At 42.3% G+C, this 24,068-nt stretch overlaps 1 protein-coding gene across 1 annotated transcript in view; it reads right to left on the bottom strand.

Moving 5' to 3' along the window:
* Positions 1-21,633, bottom strand: part of LOC104077817 (contactin-4-like) — a gene marked incomplete at its 5' end in the record, with an annotated part of 75,151 nt that extends 53,518 nt beyond the window's left edge. The window contains 6 exon segments of the mRNA XM_009579190.1: positions 5,122-5,272; positions 9,170-9,299; positions 10,818-10,866; positions 10,868-10,934; positions 20,724-20,908; positions 21,531-21,633. Coding sequence (XP_009577485.1) covers positions 5,122-5,272; positions 9,170-9,299; positions 10,818-10,866; positions 10,868-10,934; positions 20,724-20,908; positions 21,531-21,633 — 685 coding nt within the window.
* Positions 21,634-24,068: the final 2,435 nt, after the last annotated feature.

Genomic DNA, 24,068 nt, shown 5'->3' with positions numbered 1-24,068 from the left:
CCGCTCACACTTGCAACTGAGCGCAGTTCTCCATAAGAGCAACACCGTAATTATGAAGAAATTGAAAGGTTTCTGTGATAAGATCACCTGAAACTGAAGGTTTTAAAGCACTAGTCTCAGTAACAAATTTATCTTAACGCTGTGGCATTAGATGTAATTGAATTATTATGAAAGGATTAACAAAATCCTGCAAGAACAATCTGACTGCCGTGACTTCCCCTCCTCCTCCTCCCGATGAATAATACATACAACGTAATGCCAGGAAATAATTGTCACAAATGGGAAATACTGTGGACTGGAGGATGCTTGGCCTCAGGAGTTCAGGAGTTTAAAGGAAAGACTCTCCATTAAGGACTTGCTTTCATTCACTTCAGTGTTATACAGGGGCCATCAATTAATGGAAGTTTTTCCAGACTTACGGGTAACTATGGATTTCTGTTCTATATTGGTAAATCTCACACAAAATTACCCTCTACCTCTGTAACTCCAACTGACATCCAGAAATGATTGATTTGGTTCCTGAGACAGCTTTGGAGCGAAGTATAGGCACAGTTCGAATCATCTGTCTTTGGCATGGTGTAATAATTGCAGAAGACCATGTCTCTATTTAATGTCTGTATGATGCCTATATCCTATGTATACAATGCCATAGATGCTACATTATTTCATAAATCAAGGGGATGAAGACATAAGATTGTAAGACCAAAGGGTCACTGAGATTTAAATAAAAACCATAGGTTCTGGCTTCTACAGTCTGTGCACTCCTCACTCGAGGAGTTTTTGCCTGGTTTTGAATGCCAGCCCTCCTCAGGCAGCTGGGCAGTAACACTCTCCATCTCAATCTCACAGGCTTAAGTCCAGCATCACTTCTGACTCACGCTGATGTAGCTGGGACATGAGCAAAGAGAACCTGTGTAATGGGATCCCAGCTCTCCAAAATTTTTTTTCTCCTGTTGTTGAATCAGAAGAAAGAGATCGGAGGTTAAACACATCTGGAAATAAGAATGTAAGAGAGCCAAATGGTAAGCGAAAAACATTCTGAACTCAACTCAAATCTTTCTGTCTGATCAACGATCTGACATGTCCCAAAGACACATTGCAGTTTTGCAACAACCAGAAGACGCTACTTCCACCCGGAGCTCCCAGTGCTTGTTGGCTTCTGGAACGACTACTACCAGCTGCAGATCTCCAAAACCAGCTCAAACTTCCAGGTTATGTGCGTAACAGTGTATACTGAAAGGGTAAAACAACTTCTGCCTGAGGAGTGTGCTGGGACAAGTGGGTCCTAAACACTACTTATATACTACTGTCTCTCTGATGATGAAGCCTGCACAGCTTTATGGTGACCATTCCTATCTAAAAGGTATCCCCTGCTCCTGAGCGAGGGTTTCCCAGAGGGTGGGTGTTTTTTAGTCATGTCTCCTGCCCCGATGGTGTGGCAGGTGGGAGATACTGTGGCAGGCAGCAGACTCGCCTGCTCTTACTCTACCAGTGGCCCTATGAGGCTGATTTGTACAGAGTGGCATTAATAGGACTGAAGACCTTTCCCACAGAGTGTTAACAGCCGTTCTGCACTGAAATGTGAAGGGAAGATCAAGGATAGAAAATGATCTCTGTATTTTTACCCATATAGAAATAGTCTTTGTTTCCAAGCAGCATCTGCAATATATCTACATCTGTGCTATAGCTGTTTCTATAGAAAATTTACCTTCTGGAGTCAGGCTACTAACATTATTTTGACTCAGTTAGGCCTCCAAGGCAGGATTTCCATTATTATGGAGATGAACTGCCTTTAATGACTGCAATAGTATAATTGTACCCCAGGGCAGAATTCCTAATAACACAATTGCACAGTTCTCAACCACCAGTAAGAGATACCTTCAGGGCATGTTATTCATTAGGGGTGCAGTACACACTACCTCAGCCTCCAGAGAAGAATATGAAACTTAAAACAATAAAGCTCTTTTTTGCCATGGTAGTCTCTGCCCTCTGGGTAAACATTGAACAACACACTTAAGTTTTGCCTCCTGGACAGCAGTAGCCTCCAGAGCAAGAGTCCCGGCAGCAAAATCTGATGTCTCCAGCAAGGAGTCCCAAACATTACACTCCATCTGAAAAGTCATACAAGCCCCAGGAGAAATGCTCGAGCGATTGCCATGGCAGCCGTCAGGCTGTACATCAGAATTCAAAGCAAGGACTGACACATTAACGTTGCTTTTAACTCCACCTGGAATTGGAAGGATCATCTATATTGATTAACCTTCACATGATCAAGTTCAGTTTGGAAAAGTATCCAGATGTTCAGGTGCCTCTCTGAAACTCGAAGGACTCTTTAATGTCAGTTTAAACAGAGATTTCATTCAAGTTTCTTCTCCCACGCCTGTCTACAAGTTCTGTTTTCTGCCCTAGATGAAGAGATTTCAGCAACAGCTTTTCTTGGCACCTTCCTATATTTCAACAGATTTTTTCAACAGCCAAGAAAGTTCTTGTTTGAAGCCCACACATAAGCATGGGTGTAGGGAGGTACTAGGACTGGACTCCACTCAATGCTGCTTGCTGTCCCCCAGGACGGCAGGAAGGAGATAACGTTGCAGCAATCAAAGAAACCAGAAATACAGCAATGTTAAGCAGAGGACCAGGCACTTGGCCCCTCCTGCCCGTGAAGTCAGACAGTGCTGATGAACAATGCCATCCATGATCACGTAAGACAATGTAATTTCCTAATTGCGCATTTCACACAGTCTCCAGGTACAGACTGCAAGGATGGTGTGGTTAATAAAGACAATGGCGAGGATTCAACACCCTTGGCCCCACGGGAGACACAAGCAACTGCGTATAAGAACTAAACAGGTCCAACTGCCAACTCAACGGAGCGGTGTTCATTAAGACATTTTACCAGATGGGCCCCGCTGGATGATCTGGCTGGCAGAGAAACCCCTGGGCTGAAGTAGCAGAAAATTTCACACCTGCTTGGGCACATTTCACGTCTGGTTTCCAATCCAGGGCTTGGTTCCCTGGTGGGAGGCTCCCGGTTCTGGCGTGGTGCGCTTGGCAGAAACAGGAGGAGCGCGGCAGCGAGCCTGCCACTGCCATGAGCACCAACACTTCAGCCTTGCTGCAGTTTGCATTAGAGCTCAACACTGAGCTGCTTGGAGGACTGTGTTGTACTCACCACCCGTCCTCCCAGCCACTGCCTAAAGTCTGCCTGGATGTGGGGACTGTGACCAGCAAACAGCAAAGTATACACTATTTAGCAAGTTTTTATGACTATACCTGCCTCTTGCCTATATGCCTCCGGAGAAGGTCGGTCAGGAAAACACTGCAGGTACAGCCTTACACTACTTACACAGATGTGCGCACCATTCAGGGCTGCTCTGGTGCGGACTCCCTCATGTCTACCACAGCGTGACTTTAGGTGACAGGGTTTCACTGAGGGGAAATAATAGTGACTCCTTTTCCCAGTTGTGTATTTTCACAAAGCTTTGAAGAAACCTGCTATTTTTGAGGAGTATCTCTTCCTCTCTTAACCTTGGTGGAAACCAGCTGAAACATCTACATCGAATAACCAGTTCAAAAATTATTTGGAAGTAAACACACACAGGCAACCCGAGCTGCCACCTAGCCTTATGTTATCAGTGCATAAGCCACATTCCCTTCAGAAATCAGGATCCAGAGATTTCTGCTGTATTACAGTATCCAACTTTGAGGTAATTATGCAGATGAGAGAGTAGTGCTAAAAAAAAAAAAAAAAAAAAAATCACTGTTGGCAGCATTGCACAAGCAGTGACCAAGCAAGAAACACAGTCACTCACATTCCTTTCCTTTCCTAAGCCCTTGCTCAAATAAACTAATGCTTTCTCTCTCACTCCTAAATTAAAATGAGGATTGTGCCATGCCTAGGAGAACAGCATCAGAGAAAACAGCACATTTCAGCTACGGACTGTGACAGCGAGGACAGGGAGACGGATGGAAGCTCATGGGGCTGACACTCCAAAACTTCCAGTATTTAATACGTCCCATCGTTTGCACAATCTTCACCAGAAGAACAAGTTATTTCAGTTTTAAAAATCAATATACCTTGATCTATTATAACTTTGACCTCACACAGCTCTGTACCCTGGCTGCTAGAGGAAGCTCTGCATAATTGATCACCCAACTCTTTTTATCCCAAGAGGTGAAGTCGAACGGTCCACAGACAACAGCTTTGTAAAGACCAGGTAACAGGAGCTAAGTCAGTCAGAAATAGGTTGTTCATCATTTTACTCATCTGGCTCTAAATAACTATAGCTTTTCGCATACATCACCATAGTATATATTTCAACGTCCATTATGGGCAGGCAGGTTGGATGGAGCAACACTAGACTTTCCAAGATAAAAGAACAGCTCTAACAGGTTTAAGCTTTTAAAAATAACACTTTCCTGTATTTTCTGTCTTTTTGACCTTTACTAATAGGACAGGATTTTTCCCATTAATCCAAGTGGCACATCATATTTTGGTGGACTGTCAAGGACAGCTCCCTGGGTCCCGCTCCCAGGCGCTGCACAAGCAGGACAGGTAACACAACTGTACCTCTACACAGTCAACAACAAATCACTGCAAAACCATGCATGAGAATTTGGAAGGTAGGCTCCTACTTCCTACTAATGCTCTCCTTTTGAACTAAAAAAAAAGAAAAAAAATTACTTGGCCAGTCTGAAAAAGCCATCTCCAAGTCAGGTGTTAGGACTGCCAAATTAATTAATGGCCCCAAATAATTCCTGTTTGTGGGACATTGAGTAATGTACTAGAGCAGTGTAATTTGCAGTGGAGGGTTTTATCTCCTGGGAAATTTTTTGAAAAACAATGGGTATTTAGAGCAAGGCAGAGGCAAAATACTTGCTTTTTAGAATATATCTTTATCAGCTTCTTGGCAGGGATGCTTTAATGGTACACAGAGACTGGGATGAACACAATGGGAATAGAAATCTCACCCCCAGCTCCTTGAGATTGAACACTAGCTGTTTTCACATTTATTTGCAAGTCAATTTTGGGAAGCTATTAATGACAAATTTAGCTTTCATTGCTGAAAGCCCCTGGGTTGGAGCAAGCTAATGAAAGAAATGGTTACTTTAAGACATTACCTCTCATTTTCTCTTAGGATGTCTTTTCCTTTCTTCCAAGAATAAGTAGGTCTGGGGGAAGCTTTCGGCTTACACTCAATGATTACTTCACCACCCACTTTAACAAGAGTTAACTTTTTCAACAGTGTTTTGGAGAAGTCTGGACTGATGGCTGAAAGAAAAAAAAACAAAACAACAGATCAGAATTCCCTCTGGAAAAACCAAAGTCGGGCTCTTTTGAACATTACAATATTCCAGGGCTGCTTCTCACCTGCAATTCCTAAATGATCTGACTTTATGAACTATATGCACATATGGATGGGGCAAACAGACACCTGAATGCTTCAGATCTTTACTTGTTTAGAAATGCATGTTCAGCTACAAACCTCAGAAACCAGTAACCTCGGCAGGCAGCAGAAACTCGGTGTCACACACATCTTATTCGGGGCATTACCCCTAAGAATTACGCCTGCATGAACTGTATCATGTATTTCCTTTTTTGTGTCATAACAGCATGATCATCATTTTGTCTAACGTTGCTATGTGCACAGCAACAGCATACAGGAAAATTGCCACAAACACAGAACCCACACAATTAATCAGAAATGTTACTATTTCCAGAAAAGTTGACATTTTTATGCTTTATATTCACAACTGTTGCATAAACAGGGTCTTTTATTTTCATGCTGTAAGGGTGGGAGAGCTTGACGCAGCCAGGTCCTGAACCAAGCAAAACAAAGCAAGACTTAAGTAGGCACAGGGTACAAGGTACTCTCCAATCACCTTTCTTAGTCCCTCCAGGGCTCACTCTTCTGTTTTGTGAAAAACAGTCAGATATTCATTGAAGCAAACACCAAAGCCCTGCAGACAGTCTGCAGCCTGGCTGGGAGGGAGGAGATGGTTTGGCTTCTGATTCCTGCCTCAAAGGATTTTTAATGATTTATTTGATGGGACCCGATGACAGGCAGAGCTTTGAGGCGGCTGCCTCTAGACTGACTCTGGTAGTGAACTCCCCAAAGACGACCAGAAGGTTTTATTTATATCAAAGTAGGACAATTAATTTTTTTCAATATAGAAAGTTCTGAGCAAATAGGTGAGGCAGCTTAATGGTTTTATGAACAACTCTTGCCCTGCTCACTACGTCTTTGCTGACAGGAGCTTGCTTTCTGACAGATCAGTGGCAGCAAACTCTGTCCAGTCCCCTCTAATTCTCTCCATCCCCTTTGCTAGCTGCGAGCCTGCACCCTGCACCTCCTGCCCCATCCCCGTATCCCCCGAGCTTGCAGCACTTTCTTCGACTTTCTTGCTGCGCACTGGGAGGTGAGAGTTCAGATCACTCTGCATTGCATCTGCTTGATGCTCCATAAAATGATCTAAAGCTCACCTGAAGCAGCTGGGAGACAAAACCTGCCGTGTGATACAGAAAGCAAATTCATTTTTCTGAGGGCATCTTGTCTGCCTCAATTTTTTGGATATCATTCCTGTCGCAAAAGAGTTGAATAAAACATAATACTACACTGATAATGGGATGGGCTTTATGATCAAATAGATCTCGTCTTCCACTTTCATGAGTCAGAGTTCACTAATCTCTGAGCTGTCTTGTCTTCTATGTCTAATCATAGATGGCTGACTTCATTTTAGCATAGAGGAAAACATGTATGTTATTAGAGACTATAAATGAGCCATGTGAAAACCAACACTGGCTAGGTAAAATATTTCAAAATTAAAGGAGGCATCTTGAGGATGACTTCCCACCAATGCACTTGGAACCAGATGGATTATTATTTATATCGTAGTATCATAATTAATACATTATCAATTCTGGAAATAATTTCTCAGATGATTGTCCAAAATTTATGAGCAAAATGGATTTTTGAATAACCCTGTTATTTCCATCTCTGTAGTGAACAGTTTAGACTGGGTTTTTTACAAGTAATTTCCTATTTTTCTCTTGGTCCTGCGTGAGATAGAGGAGTTGCATGATATGGGTTTTATTCTGTGGCGTTCAAAATGTTGTCATCTGACATTTAGAAACTCTGGGCTCAGTTCTCAGCAACTACCACAGCTTCCCTGTGCCACTTCAGGGGTAATGCATTTAATTTTTTCACACTTTGTTTGTAAAATGAGGATTTTAATTACTCTTTTTTTTTTTAATTTTTTTAAACATTTAGCCTGAAAACTCTTTAAGGTAATGACTGCATCTTACTACACATTTTTACAATGCCCAGCACAACAGGATCCCGGTTTTAGCTGAAGACTCCAGGCAATATAATTGACAACAATAATAGAGAAGAATCACTCTGAGAAAAGCTCTGTCTGTAATTTTCCATTTCTCTTTTTCACTTAATTTTGCTATAAGTCTCACTTGCTATTAGTGGTGTTTAATCATTTCAAGTGCTTAACTTCAGGACCTTTTAAAATAACCATTTTTATACTCAGAAAGATGTTTAAAAGCTAACATTTCTCAGTGAGAGCTCAGAATATTGACCTCCTTTGAAAACTCTAGTGAAAAGGAAAACATGCTGTTTTTCTTTAAAAATACGTCAAATTAAATCACAGATCCATAGAAATTAATCCGCAGCACACCATTCTGGTACTTTTCACATGACCTACAGAAGCCAGACTGCATAACCCAAATGAGAAGTCAGCCAAATACAAGTTATCTGGCAGGTTTTAAGAGCAGGCTCTCCAAGGTCTTTTCTTTTTGTGCAGACACAAGGTCGGCCCCTGGGTGTTACGGGGCTGCCGGGCACAGGGAGGCACTGGAGGTACCACTAGCAAGGGCTAAGCCTCTGTCTATCAGGAGATCTGCCTTCCTCCCAAAGGCTCATTTTTACCAGGGTTTTGAATAGACAGGAAAAGCGTCGGTGGGTTTATTTCGATTTCTTTCACGCAGTAACACGTCCAATAAATCTTAGCACTGTGAAGTCTAATTTATTGAGCATTATTGTACTTTTCTTGAACAGCAACACTGACAATCTTTCAAATGAATTTTTTTCTATGCAGGCATCTATCACTGCTGATAAAAAATGACCGATAATTGAAAATGCCATAATCAGAAAAGACCTCATGCTTTGTTTTTCAGGATAAAGAGGGGAATGAACATTTGCTTTGAAAACAACTAAACCACTGTTTTGTTATCATGAATTCTATTTAACCCTTTGAAACTACATATCTATGCTGACATACCAGTTTCCAGGCCTGCCACTCATACAAGAGCAACATTTGCGAATAACGTACAGACCTGCAGGATAGCTAAGGCTGGCAGGGACCTCTTGGAGATGGTCCTGTCCCACCCCTGCTCAAGCAGGGACAGCTACAGCAGGTTGCCCAGGACCATATCCACTTGGATGTTGAGTATCTCCAAGGATGGAGATGCCACAGTCTCTCTGAGCAACCGGTTCTAATGTTCAACCAACCTCATACTAAAGAAGTTTTTCTTATGTTTAAATGGCACTTCCTGTGTTTCAGTTTGTGCCCATTGCCTCTTGTCCTGGAACTGGGCACCACTGAGAAGAGCCTGGCTCTGTAATCTCTACTCCCTCCCATCCGGAATTCAATCACCTGGATTCGCAGGAGCTTCTCCTGATATTAACTGGGACAAGTAGACAAAACAGGTGGGGCACAAGTTGCTTTTCTTGGTGAGGGTTGGAACAGGAGCGTTACAATTGCCATTAGAATGGTGGGAGGTCTACTCAGTCAAGTAGTTTTTCAACATTTTCTCAAGAGAGTCAGTCTCTGCAGCCCACGAGCAGGCAGTTACTGTCCAGTATGCTCTGAACTGCAATTCTCGGGTTTCTCCATAAATGCTTCTAACCAGCAAGAGGTTGAGTGAGCTTGCCAGCTCTCTGTGCTCAGTCACCTGGATGAATACGGGAAGGTGGGATGATGTAAAAAAATCTGTTCTCTGCCTATCCACTTTCTCAAGTTTTCATTTCATGCCTTACTTAAAAACAACAACTTGTCAAAGTAGCACTTCTGCTTCAGATGCTGAAACTTGGCACAAACAGCTTGGGTGAAGGCTTTGCTGGTTTTGAAAGGTTTGCAGTGTTCAGGAAAGTAAACTTACCTATGACACTCAGTTCTGCACTGGCAAAAATGATGCCGTGTCTGTTTTCCGCTACACACTGATACATGCCGGCATCCGACAGGCTGACGTTCGCTATCATGAGCGAGCCCTGCTCTAGCTGAACTCTGCCCTGTAGGAAACAGTGAAACAAATAAAAAAGTAAATAAGGAGATCCCTCCTTGGAACATAAACCCAGCGGTTGTTATGCTATATTTTATATCAAGGTGGACAAAAACCAGTAGCAGTAATGAGAAGAATTTGCATGCTCCAATCTATTTGTCTGCCAGCTAAATTTATGTCAGGTTAGACACTAAATGGTAAACCCAATACAGTAGTTGGTAAATGACATTTAAACTGGAGGACTTTCCCTTGACTTCTCATTGATTTAATACCCAAACCATTTAGATTAATATCCCTTTCAAGCAGATAAACTTGAATCAAAAAATGCACTTTTGTTCCATAGTGGCATTATCACAGCCAACCGTACTCTTTAAAACATTTAAAACAATGGTATTATGAGTATATATGGCAATGAAGGCTAGTAAGACTGGTTGCCATCTTAGCTAGCACAGAGAGAAATACTTAAAATATTCTGCAGTTTACTGAAAACAATATAGATGTTAATAATTTAATGACCCTTTACTTCACATCAGCCACTAACGTGATTTAAGTACGAGACCATCTGCTAGTGACCAGCGTGAAGCAAGCAAAATTAGCGTGTGGAACAAAAGACCGGGGTATCATTTGTCAGCCTAAGGATATGGAGCTTGTGTTATCAATTTTAATAAGCACAGCAAAGTGTTCCCTCCCTCCCCAGGAGTCTCACCAATTAAAACAATAGTAATACAAAGAGCTATTGGCTTTCTACTTGGCCGTAGGGCAGAAATTTAATGTTTGTGCAATCTTTATCAGGGTTTGATCAAATCTGGGCTGCCATATTCTTTCACAATAAGTGAAGGGAAAAAAATGCCGGCTACTGTGAAGCCAATGCTTTGGTGACTTGTTTTAGTTTGTGGTTATAACAGGGGGGGACCATGGGACTGAGCGATGACCCTCCAGCGAGAAGCTGGGCAGACAGGGCAGTGGGAGGGGGTGCATCTCCCCAGCTCCTGTGCGTCACCCGTCTTTAGGCAGCTCTTTGTATCCCTGGCAACGGCAGGCCATGCTCCTTGTCACCCGCACAGGGACACAGCTCAGCAGGAGGAGTGGGAACGCCATTAGAGACCAGCAGAAACACTAAGGTTTCATTAGCAGCAGAAGTTCACCTGAACATCATAAACGAAAAAAAAAAAAATTAATCCAGGGTGATCATTTTCTGGCTGCAGGCTCCATAGTCCCATATGGCCATTCCCTCTTCTTCACAAGGGTCTCTACACCCTTAGGTTTGTATCATGGGTCCTTCATTTCAGAGAGGACCTCCGAACGAAGAGCTGTCGTGTGCCCTCCTTGTCACTAAGAGCAGCTCTCCTCAAGCCGTACAGAAGTGCCCACCAGGCGTGGCAAGGAATTGCCTACAGAGCACCGCCATCCTTTCTATTTCCATTCCACAAGTAATAAAACATGCAGAGATGAGAAAGCTGGCGGAGCATGAAAGCACTTGCAGAGCCTGCGACCCTCCTTCCTGGCGAAGGGCTCCAGCGGTGCCTACCTGGGGCAGCAGCGGCTCCCCGTCCTTCCGCCAGCGGGACCAGGGCTTATTCCCAGACGACGCTTTCCTCTATGGCTGCGCGTGCATCGCTGATTTTCTGAATCCAATTGGGCTGAGCTGCAGTGCAGAAGTAATGAATAAAGCCTTGTGTCTGCAACCAACAGTGTGCTCTCTAGGTGCAACCAAATGGCCATTGCTTTCTTCATTAGCACATTTAAGAGTTGGATTTAATAACATGCTTAATAATTGCTAAGATTATTTTTTTTCCCTGAGTCCAGTTGTGCTTTTTGAAGGTGGCATGTGCAAGATCAGAACCTGTTTTCATTTTATTTTTAATAAAAACACTTAATGAAAAAGAGTAGCTTCAGAAATCCTGATCATTGTACAAAAACAAAATAACAGTTCATGTACTGCCCCAGTGGAATAAATGTCACTGTTAGACCCCGGTCCTTCAAATAGAGACATTTTCTTCTTCAGGATCTATATGACTTCTAAAATTTAGCATCCAACTTCAAAACTTGTAATTTAGAACTAGCTCTGCATTGAAATTAAGGTTATTCCAGTAACTTAGGCCTGCATGGTCCAAATTCTCAGTCTTCTCTTAGATTAGGGCCATATCTACAAGTACTACCATAGGAAGATCTTCCATTTGTATGAAGAATCTTTGGACTCAGTAATTGTATTAATGACATCGAACAAACCTAGAAAGTCCAAAAGCAGATATTAGAGATACATTTTGGGAGAATTTGGTGAAAACTGGCACTGGCAGTTTTCAGACAATTATGAGATTATATTTTTAGTTGTGTTTCACATATTTTTATCAGAGGTTGTTGTTTATTGGCTTTTTTTTAAATACAGCTTAAGTTTAGCCAGACTCCACATGCAAATCAAATTCCATATTTTTGGAGACCATACAAAATCTCTGACCTTCCTACGTTACCTTCATAAATCCCATCTGTCTAGATATATGTACAATACTTTTCAGAATGTCCCATTAAAAAAGAGAGTTCAGATTTTTTTAATGGTCATTTGCCCCATTTTGACATAATAAAATCTGAGAGACTTAGTAGGAAGATATTACCAGCAGAGGTCTCCAAGAACCTGATTAATACTTTTTCCCATGTAATCAGATAAAAAAAAATTAAGATTACTCAAAGACAGGTAACAACTTTGGACAGGGACAAGGGCCAGAGAAAGGTCTGAAAGGGTAAATTAAAAAACACCATATCAAAATGGTAAGTTGGTATGATTACACCTAAAATATTGATATGTCTACCATGACGTGATGCTGGATATACACATTCAGGGAGCTGAGTGGCTTTTAAAACTGTGTTCAGGCTGTGACAGATGTGTGCTTAACCCCACACCTACCACACTGCACACTTCTCTTCTCACAGTGCCCACAAAACACAGAAGAAAGCTGAAGAATTTTGCACAGCATCTTAACTCCAAGGGACTTGCAAAAAAAGCAGAAAGGCAAACTGAATGTAATGACAATGCAGAAGCAAAAGAAGTAGCTGAAAAGGAGAGGTCCCTCCTGCCCCTGTAATATTTTAAGCTTGTTTATTATGTGTATCTAAAGAGATATGAAAGGGAAAATTTTTAAATGTAGGAAGGTGAAAGTCAATTCTGTCATTTGGAGTAAGAACTTGAACAATTCCATTGAACTGAGACATGCTGCGCAACTGCAATGGGTTCAGTGGCTCAAGGACATTTGCAAATTACTCATGAATTTGCATATTTACCATTCTAACAGCATCCAACTCATAATTTTGAAGAGAGTCTTATGATACCGTAAAAGGAGCTCTATAAAACCACACAGATCATTTGCCTTTTTTGCAGTACTGAGTGTTTTACTGATTTCCCACATGACAACAAAAAAATTCAGACAAAACAACTGAAAGTAACCTGTAAAGCAAGAAAACCCATGAAAGGTAAGGTGTGCTCTAATACGTATAAGCGTATGCTGTGTAAAAAGAAAGATAACTCTCGTGTGAGGAGAACAGAAAATTCAGTATTTATCCTTATTTCAGGCAGACTCCCCAAGTAAAGAAAATTCTCACCCAATGCACCAAAAAACTTTACCTGTTCAGTCTTTCTGCTGCACTTTGCAGGTTGCACATCTGAACTGCTGCCCTAAGTAACGGTGCTGAGATTTAAATGTGCGGTGCTGGAAGCGCTGGGAGCTGCCACCCCGCTAATCACTTCACTCTTCTGTGCAGCACCCACGAACCACAGCCTTGCACCACGCACCACTCTTCACCCCCTTCAGTTATTTTAACCAGTTAAGCTTTCTATCCTAAGGCAATTTATAATGCAGATAACTACAGAATGAGCGTAATAGGTCAAAAAACAAATCTCAGTGAAAACTGGAGGAGTGCTTTGTTTCACAGAAGCTTCATTCTCTGCTGCTCTTCAGGAGACTTTTCCAATTAGGTCAACCTCTCCTTTCAACAGTTCATTTCAGAGAAGAGCAAGCACGCTCTTGACTTAATCTTGAGTAATACACAAGGGTTGGTTCATGCAGCAAATATGTTTGAGCCACCAAATGAGAGTCACCATAATATAATGAAATTTGACAGCCTCCCTTTGGGGATTATACCAAGACATGGTAATGTGACACAAGATTTCAAGCACGATAATTAAAAAAATTCAAATAAGGATATGAAACCAGCTCCACGCTACATTTTCTAGTATAGCAGTATTATATGAGATACTGACAAGGTTTAATTTGTGACTGGTAGTAGTGTTCTAGAAAAAGTCCTTCGGATCATTTCAGTAGCACTGACCAAAGACGAATTCTTTCATATAATGGGTCTGGAAATATTTTGGCCCTATTTGGAGTACTTAAATATTACTGGCCTTGGAAACATCCCAGAGGAAAAATCTGGTACTAAAAAAAAAATTACATGGAAGCTGATTAAGAATTTATCTGAATTGCAAGAAAAATTCATATGCTAGAACTATAAAGTGGAAGAAAAAGCTTACAAAGATAAGCATGACTCTTACATAAGGATAGCTTTAAAGAAAAATATTCGCCTGCTAGGTGATGAGAGCTGTCTGGAATTTGTACTCAGAGGGACAGAAGAAAAATGATGGCAGCAGTTAGAAAAAAACCTGTTTACCTTTGATCACCTTCCAGTCTTCACCAATGCAAAGTGGGGCATTTTAAACCAGGTGATTAGGAAAGTACACCCAAATATACTCTTACTTCACTAAGACCAAAAAATCCAGAATAAGTCTGTCCTTCAGTGTAATAAATTGAAAGGCAAAAGTAGGCACTGGAAAGCTGGACCAGAAATCATTTGAAAATGAAATGACACAGCCGGTGATGATGCATCGCATCAGAAATGACTAACAAAACCAGAGAATTATGGGAGCAATGTGAGAAATAAACCAGAAATAAATCTGTAGGACTTTGCAATTGTCTGAGAGTTCAAAACAACCAAAAAGACTAAAGCAAATGAAGTACTAATACATATACAGAATCCAATTCTCGGTCAGTGTATATTGATTTCAGTGTTCCTAAGCCAATTTAGAGCAGCTGATGGCCTAGTGCAGGCTGTGTAATTCATCATTAATGGCAGATGAAAGGCTGAATGACTTGTCCATTACTATATCTATTCTAAGGAGACTGAGGCTGAGCCCAGGATCAGAAAAGTCTAAAGACCAGAAAACCGAGCATAAGAAGTAAGAAAAACAGATGGGAAAAATACATGAGTAATTAAAAATAAAGAATGCAGCCAATGTATAAGGTTTGTGCAGACAAGTGCACGTGTCATCCTGGTCCAAATGGGGATATAGCTTCTGTAAACGAAACACATATGTCCCTAATTTGTTATTCTTCCCAATGATCACAGGAACGTAAAACCAGACTTTAAGTTACCGCTTTTCCTCTTCTCTTCCTTTCTTCCTCTTAATCCCTTCCTCCTGACCTCTACTGCCAATTAAGGACTATTTGAAACCTATACAACTCTCAAAGCTGTGCAAATCCTCCACCAAAGTCATTTGCTTGAATGTTGCACCTAAACGATCTCCATTTGTCTGCATCTTTGGAAAGTTCACCAGATATTGCCACTTGGGCAGGATGTCTCCTTTCTGCCCTCTAGAAGTCTGACCATAATGAACCAGCCTGGGAGTTCTGCTTGGGACTAAAATATTAAAAATCAGAGGAAAAGAAACAGAGGAAAATTTGAGGGAGTTAACCTAGCTGATAAAAATACTTAAATTGTCCCTACCTCTTATTTACCTCCTTTACCATAAGCTATTCTGCACCACTACATGACTTTCTCCCCAGTTATGCCGGGCACCAAAGGACTGTAGGTATTACAGGCACGCTCATAAAGACTAGTCCTCAGGGATTTAGTTATTTTTTTATCCCTGATGCTCTAGACTGCAGCTACCCAGGGGAATAAGGGAGGTGTGGGGTACTCTACGAGTAGCTTTCACACTTCATTTCTCATACCTATTTTTATTTTTGCTTCTCCTGCTGGAGAGCTATTTTTCCAAGCCAAAATGATAACAATTTGAGCACTTTTTCCTGAATCTCCTAAAAATTGATTTCTTTATAAGCAGGTTTCTAGCAAATCCTTGGAAAAGAAAAAGCGGAGGAGAAACATGCCTGTTCTCTGTGCAGAAACTGTTCTGGATGCAAGACTTCCCTTGGGCAGCAAATTATTCAAAACTCAGAGTTACTCCCTCCTGCACTAAAGTCTGAGAAAATACATATTCCACTGGCAGGAGTCAAGACATCCCCCCTCCGAGCAGTGATTTTCCCGAGGGCGAGGGAAACCAACCAAGATTGGGCACTGCAATGATTGCTCCCAAGGCCAACCACCCCTTCCTGGAAGGACAGATTCGGCTGCTGCCAAGTGTTTAAGTGGTGGTTAACCAAGAGTTAAATTGGCACAATATTCTGAAACAACACAGGATTTGAGAACTTTAAATAAAATGAACATGGAGATGCTTGAAGGTGAGAAATCAATTGGCAATGTACCTGCATAACAGGTAGCAAACTGGGTTTTCTAATGAGGCATGTAAATTATAATTAATAATAATATATACTTGTCCTATTTATGTGAATTTTCTTGTATTTTTATCAGTCCAGAAACTCATTTCATTTCAAGTGGCTTTGAATTTTCAGCGAATTATTTGTGATCTGGGACCTAAACGGAGTAAAGACATACAACTGCCTGAGTTTCACTTATGCAAATTTCCTTTTTAGACCTCTAACCATAATGAAGAGCATAATATGATTTACATTTAAGGTTGTTTTATAAAGTGGCATAAAGTAGCTTTCGCACAAATAAAACACAGGCCCATTGATGAAAGGAGGACTCTCTTCACTGCAAAATTAAGGAGCCACATAAATTCCTGGTGGGACTTTGAATTGAGAAGTATTTAATCTGAAAAGCGGTCCAGCCAATTAAATGGCTTCTGCTGAATATCTTACAAAATGCTGCAAAGAACTGTAATTAGTTACAAATAAGTCTGTCTCTCTGCTAATGCGCATGCTGCTGTGCTGACACTTTTAGAAACCATTTTAACTGCAATTTTTTCCTCCTCGCCTTGGCTTGCCAGCAAGGTGCTGGGCAGGGAGCGGATGAGCTCAGGCGAGAGAGATGCTGGAGGATCCTAGAGCAACACAGGCAACGCCGACTCAGCACCCGCATCCGTGACGGCTGAAACCGAGCCGTTTCGGTACTTGGATATTTTCCCTCTCTTCCAGGCTGTGTAAGACAGCGTTGATCTGACTGGAAAGCCCAACGCCAAATCGCACGGTTTTGGTCATAATTCTGGGAACAAGTGTTCCCAGTGTTGGTGCAGCTCCTCGGCCCCAAGCACCCCTGCCTGTACCGGGGTGCCTGTCCCTCCCCGCCTGCACGGCGAAGCAGCCTCCCCCAGTGCTTTCTTAGTGCTGTCGCTACCAGCCCCGCTGAACGTGCTTACATTTGGATCACTTTGACTGACAGCTATTTTTCCTGTTTCCTGTTATTCAGACTATACATGTCGTTGGGGTGGGGGATATTTAAGATGTTGCATTGTCTCATCAGACAGAGTCAATATAGGAAAGTCTAAATGCACACTGGAGCAGCGCCCAAGGAGTAAGCACTAGCACAACCATCTCATTTCACACTTTGCATTAAAAAATACACTGATATTTTAAAAAAGTCCAGGAGAGCAATACGCCGGTGTGGTGGTACAGAGACCTTTGATGATGGTCAGCAGGGAGAACCCGGCCAAGGGACATCAGCGGAGCTGTAGGGGGGCGCAAGGCTCTCCTCCGTCACGGGAAAGGCATTGAGCACAGTGACGAGCAGCCGCAACAACCCCTTATGAGTTCGTTGTGCTTGTGCATCTGCCTAGCGCCGCTTGCCCTAGGCTCAGGACAATCTTTGGGTTGCGACTGTCTGTCTGACAAAAAAAGATCTGACTGAAATGGCATCTAAACTTAACATGAATGAAACAACGTCCCTGACAATAATAATAAGCATCTCCTTGATGTTGGTTTTATGAACGAAAAGGCAATTTCTTTTTAAATTAGCTAGCTAAGGTAATCTGTTTACTGTACTTCTGCCAAAAAAACAATTGTTGGCGTTGCTTTTTCCTCAGGATATAAATCTTAGCCTCGTGGAGGGTTATCAAATTTAAAATTTATGAGCAGCCAGATTAAAAATAGAATCAGGTCAATGGGAGTGCTTCCGCAATGCTGCGGATCAAAACACATAGCTGACGGCGTGGCTGACCCTCACTGCTGAGTTCAATGGAAAAGCAGGCACTCGAAGCAGAGGTGTCGGTGCAGCCTGCGCCGTGACAGTGATGTGCTGGGGCTGTGCCGATGCCGGCTCCCGCCGGGGATCTCACCTGCCTCAGCCGCAGGGATCGACCTGGCCTGGCTCACAAAGGTGCAGGGTCTGCGGGGAGCAAGCTGCAAAGTCAGGAACGCAGTGCAACATGCATTTATGGCTGCTAAATGAGGGTGGAAAGAAGAGGTTTTGCAGTTTAATTTGCTAGTTCTCAGGAGCTAATTTGAGGTACGTGGTATCTGAGGTAGGAATGGCAGACAGAGTAAGAGACCTATGGCAAGAAAACAAGTGGTATGTCGTTCAGAGTTATAACAGTCAAGGAAACAGGTATAAGTCACTGTAATTGCATTAACATTAACATGTTTTCTATTGTGTAGGTCTATCTATCGAGTAGGACATACAGCACTCAGAACAAATGCTTTTGGAGGGCAATAAAACACAGCCTATTGCAGGGGTTCAAAGCACAGAAAACAGAGGAAGAACAGATCTTGCACGTTTAATTAACCTTTCCTGCTGCAATGAGAATGTCAAACAACTTCAGTGTCACTGATATGCTAACAGAGGAAAAAATAAACATTGATACAAGAATGAAATACAGCAAAAGTCAACCTTCCCTGACAACTTCCAGGAGCACTGAAAGAACCTGACAACGGAGGCAACGCTGGGTTATCTACAGTAAGCAGGCAAATTTGAATTTCATTTTCTTTTTCTTCTTTTTTTAAATTTTATACTATGCAGAGAGGCAGATAGCTGGGTTTAAAGGAGTCACGCCATTAGAGCCAGATTGCTATCTCCAGGGCATGCATCGTGACAGAGCACGTCATCAAGCGTAGGCGGCACATCCGACCGCCCGTATCACATCCTCCGGAGCGCTCCCTTCTCCGGGCGCCAGCCCCGACCCGCCAAAAGCAACGGGAAAAGCTCTGCCAACGTTACAGTTGTATTTCAGTAATGACATAACACTTCTCAGCTTTGAAAAGAAAAATCATTAAGGAAAATGACTTTCTTTCAGTTTCAACTATTTGTATAAAATGTTTACAGGAAGTTACTTTCCCTAAAAAAAATTTTGTTGCCATGTGAAACTCCAGAGCTTAGCTTACAGAAAGCAAGTTTTTTTTAAAGGGATCTGTTTTCAGTACTAAATGTCTGCCAAATACAAGGTATCCTTGAACTGAATACTTATAAACTAGTAACTCATCATCCTCAAGACAACAAGGACAATATTTTAGTCAATTATCTTTAAAACCAGTAACTAGCAGAGGTGGCAGGCTAACACCTCTCCATAGGGAACTCCTCTGCTCACATGAAGAAAAGCGGATGTAAAGATAGTTCCCAGCATCACAGAGAGAGAGGAGGACACTCCTCTTCCCATAATATCTTGAGCATCTTTGCTGAAATACCATCTTGAGCGTGAAAACCAGCACTAGCCATGGTGGCAGCTTTTGTGTAGGATCTGCAGTCCTCCAGGAATGGGATCCAGACTGGTAAATTCATTACCGTAATGAGATTATAATTTAATATATGCGATGGTGGGAGTATACCAAAGGCTCGATTTACTGCTTTGTGAGGAAGGCAGGTATGGCTGCGTGAATTGAGCAAAACTGTACAACTGATGAGTCTTTTCATTTACTGTCCACATGCAAAAAGTCAGGAGAAACATGCATTTTTTTTTATGAACAGAAAAAGAAATCTTCAAGTTTCTTAATTAAAAAAGAAAAAACAGTTTGAATCAACCCCAGATTACTTCCTTAACATGAAAGACTTCACTTCGTTCTTGCTATTTCATTTCTTTTTAAGGTTTTCTCATTGCATATTTTACTCAACTTTAAAAGAAGTGTTTATTTGAAATGGAAGCCCCAAAAGTTCTGATTTCTAAATGAAATGTCTTTTAGAAATATTTCAAATTTTAAAATATCCCTATATATGCCTTTTAAAAAAAAAAAATTACATTACTCGCCAAATTCAATCCAGTTTTGCCACGAGGGTTAGTTCCCAAACTGTTTTCCTATGGCAAATTTACTAAAAATCAAAAAAATTCTTCTCATCTCTGGAGTTCAACCCAATCTTCCCTGCTGACAGAAGTTGGGCCCTCAGAGGCATTTGGGGGAGAAAACACTGAATTTCTCTGCACGTGTTCGATAAAGAATGACACTCTATTATGCTCCTGAAGATGTTAACAGAGCAGCAACAAAACAAAGATTATTATAACGGGGGAAAGGTCTCTGCACGCCTGCATGCGGGGTATGTAACCTGCACCCTTCTCCCCTCCAAAAAACATCAAACAGAAACTAAGTACCAAACCAGCAGCCCATTCATACCTCTAAAACCCCCTCTCTGTGACTCTCGTTCACCTCTACGCAGCTAATTCAACAGTAACTCAGAATAGCTCAAACTTTCCCCCTGTAAGTTTGGTTCAGCTCCTAGAAGCATCTGCTTTGCTTTGCAAGATGGGGCTGTTTCCAGCAGAGTTTGGGGATGGGCAGACACTTCTATCAGGATTAGAGGCACCAATGCACCTTCTACTTAACACAGAAGGCCTATGAAGCTGAAGTTTTACATTTATATTGTGCCCGGAACAACGGCTGTGATGTGAGTCTAAGAGCAGCAGGTGTACAAAGTCTTTGGGCGGCGAGGACTCTGCCAGCTCTAACAGGGTTAAACCCCAACTTTCCAGGCTGTGTAACCAGTGACGCCTCTTGAAAGCAGTCCTTAATTGGTTATAAGCAATTAACATTTGTTAACACAAGCTGAGGCAACACATACATAATCAATCCCAAATTGTAACCACGACGATGCTCCACCAGAATACCTGCTTTACCCTCACAGCCACAAGAAGGCAAATGAGCTGTTCGCAAGCGCTTTCTGCATGTTACCATGCCAATGTCCTTCCAGCAAAGCGCTTTTGTTCCAACTGCTCTGATTCTCAATTAATACGCACCATTCAGATAGATTTTATTTCAAATTATACCCTTTTTGAGATGTGCTGTTTGTAAAAGACAGTAATTTTAAAAATACCCCCCAAAATTACTCTCTCACAAAATATTTACTGCATATTGCACTTGATACAATAAAACCCCCTGAAAGCAAGCAGACTGCTTACCATAAAACGTCAGCTGTCCTCGTGCAACGTTCTTCCCTCTCACATTTTCAGCTACACACTCATAGAGTCCAGCATCTTCTTGCTGAAAATTTGGGATTTCAAGAAGTCCACTTGATCTGTGTCTTCTGGCTTTTCTGGGTATCTGTTTCCCATCCCCTCTCCTCCAGCTAATTGTAGGAACTGGGCTAAATAAGAAAAATAAAGCAAAATAAGACCCGTAGAAAAAGCTATGGGTCTTGTCCCGATAAGCTCTTGTCTGACCAACTTAACACTGTTTCATGTTTGAGGATGCTGAGGACGTGGTCAGTCTGAAGACTCTGCATAAGATCTGGAGCAATTTTATTATGGGTGGCTTATATATAATATAAATACACGTATGTATACCAATGGTGCATTGCTCATACAGTCTTAAAAGCAGCAGACTGTATATTATAAAAATGCTGTTTTGACAAAGTTGAATTTGAGGTTCTGCTGTGACAATACATCCATTTTCCTGCCAGTCCCACATTTTGATTTTGGAAGTGTTGCTACTGTTTACTTTAGAAACAAGAGACGCGTTTCAAGTGTTGCATGAGACCTTATAACAGGAGATGCACAAACACACCTTTACAAAACAAGTTACATCTTCTCTCTTCCTTGGGAGTTTATATTGTTGGTGAGCAAAGCCCCTGCTCCCCAAGTCTGTTATGAAGGCTTGCAATAACTTCTACTGAGGCAAATGAAGGATTAGCAAGGCTTGCAAACTCTACAATACAGCACTGCGAAAGTGAGAAGCTAGGGGAATGATAATAATGGATCAAAACTTACTTCCCCAAGGCAAAGCACTCCAGTTTCACCGTTGTTCCTTTTGCAGATGGAACTGTTTCTGGGAACTGCACTTCTATTTTCGGCTCATACTCTCCCATCACCCCTGTGAACATAAAATAGATGCTACGGCTTGGTTGAATTTTTGCAATAAATTCGCGAGTGTTCCTGTGCTAGCACAGAGCTGTTCTATACATCATTACTTGCCCAATTAATCCATTCATTTTAAACATGGCCTGTTTCTAACAGCCATGTAGTGTGGGCTCTTTTCCCATCTACTGCCAGAGGAAAATCTGAACCAGCGCTCCACACCATCTGCCAAAGATTAAAATTTCTTCATGGCTCTGTTACTTTTTGCTTTTGAATATTTAGGATTTTTGCAGGTAACTTGCGAAATAAGGAAAGCAATAAGAAGGGAGGTTCACCACCTTCTAGAAAATGAAATGCGGAACAAATAGCCATTAGAAAAAGTTTTAAAAGCACTGGAGCTAACCAAGGCTTCTATTAACTTCAAAGATTTAGATGCGCAGAGATCATATACTCTTTGGGTAATTTCTTTATTTTTACTGCCCCAATAAATCATGTATCGTGGCAGCCTCTTTATGAAATTGTGTTTAAAAATTTGTGCACATAAAAAGGCCATTATATTCATGATAAATGGCTACATTTCTAGTCACTGTACTGTCTTAAAACCGGCACATATAATTTCACCAATAGTGATTATCAGCTAATTGATGATTGCAGTTTAAATCTTAACTGCGCGGCACTTCCTGGATGTTGGCCAAGCGTGGGGCAGGCGAGGAGTGCACGGGCTGCGAGGCGGGAGCAGTGCTGGATCAGACCAGATGAATGCCACCAGTACGCACAAATACAGAAATGAGTTAGCAGAGTAATACAGAAACGAGATAGCAGATATTCAGGTAAGTCAGGGCTGCTTATGGTGGCCTGTGATTGCAGTGCTGCTTTCTGTCCCTCTGCTTTGCAAAGAGGATGCAAGGAAAGCCTTTTTTTCTTTACTTTTTCACAGTTGAAGAGTTTTAAAGCTGAGAATGCTCAGTATGAGGCTTACATCAAGTCTACCTTTACTTGTTGACCTATGCATTACCTGCTCTGGGTGCAATAGCAGGTTACATCATCTTTCTTCCAACCTGTTAATTGCAAATATGCATTGCTGCTACATTATATAAAAAGTAGTTGCTGCACAACATCAGTCATCAAAATTAAATGCATTTATGAACGATATGAATACTCCCTCCATAGTCGTGTCCTGGCCAGCACATATAGCAGGAAACCCACAAGTCTGTGTCAACGCTCCAGCATTTACATACTATATAAACAAGAATTAGGGGGCACGCTAATCGTTAGCCCTCTGCACGTTAACACTGCGGCCCTGAAGGGCTGGAAGTGTCTGTTACAGTTAGTATCATGGAAAATCCTCTCTTCTCCCAATTATCACTGCCAAATCTTTGCATTCTTGCCTAAATTTCTCCAGACTCTGTCCTAAACGTTTGCTGGGCGAGCTTCAGCCAAGCCAAGAACAGCTAGTGCCCAGTGGTGCCCAAGGGCACGGCTGGGTGTGAACGTTTGGGAACAGCAGCACAGTTTTGCTGCTACTAGAACTTGCTGAGATCTTTTCCTAGAAGAGTATTTCCACGTTCTGCAATGAAGACCACAAATTTGGCAGAGAAAGAGCTTTTGAAGCTGCACATCCCATGAGAGCCTGACCGGATTCAGGCAGCTGCCTCACTGTGGAAGATGCTGGCTTTCAGATTGGAGACTGAAAGGGTTGTGGTCTCCATCACCCGCCCCGAGGTGGCTGAAGAGCTCCTCGGTGCCTGTGCCACCAGCCGCCCCCCAGCCCAGCCCAGGCATGCAAGCAGAGGGGATGCAGCTCCCCCCAAAACCACCCTACAGGCTCCGCCGGCAGCCAGCTGGAGGGTGGGAGACAACGCAGCGGCCAAATAACATGGGAGAAGGAGAGCTGGCCCGAGGAGCTGCCTGCCCGCTGATCAGCCAGCTGCAAACCAGTCCTCAAGAAGCAAAATCCACGAGAACGGTTCCTTCTTCTGCGCCCCCTCCACTCCTGAAGCAGGAACTCGGTCCCCTTAGGCAAAGCAGGCTGTCAAGTATTGTGTGACACTAACGGGCTATTTAGGAAATTAAGGCAGAACGTATTATTAATGCATTATTCACCTGACAAAGCAGGAGACGGGAATGGGAAGGACGAAAAATGGCTTTTTTTGCCTTCTCTTCACTCATTCCTTTTATTGTTCCTGTTTCTTTGCCTCGGGCTGGGACTGGGGAGCTCTAATCCCAGGGGTGACCAAACCTGAGACCGGGATGGGAAAGGGGCCGCAGGACATCAGCTCTGGCCACCAATCCCATGGCCCTGCAGCTCAGGCAACCGCTGCCACCTCTTACAACTGCGAGGGCAGCTGTTTTACTAGTGTTACTGCAAACTCTAACCACTTAAAAATCAGGACTCGTATCTGGAAAAATCACAAGGCTCCCTCTGCAATTATAACCTACCTACATATATAT

This window comes from Fulmarus glacialis, unplaced genomic scaffold, assembly GCF_000690835.1.
Source record: "Fulmarus glacialis isolate BGI_N327 unplaced genomic scaffold, ASM69083v1 scaffold6966, whole genome shotgun sequence".
Taxonomy (NCBI): Eukaryota; Metazoa; Chordata; class Aves; order Procellariiformes; family Procellariidae; genus Fulmarus; species Fulmarus glacialis.
Note: the sequence above shows the minus strand (reverse complement) of the source record. Positions and strands in the feature narration are given on the sequence as shown.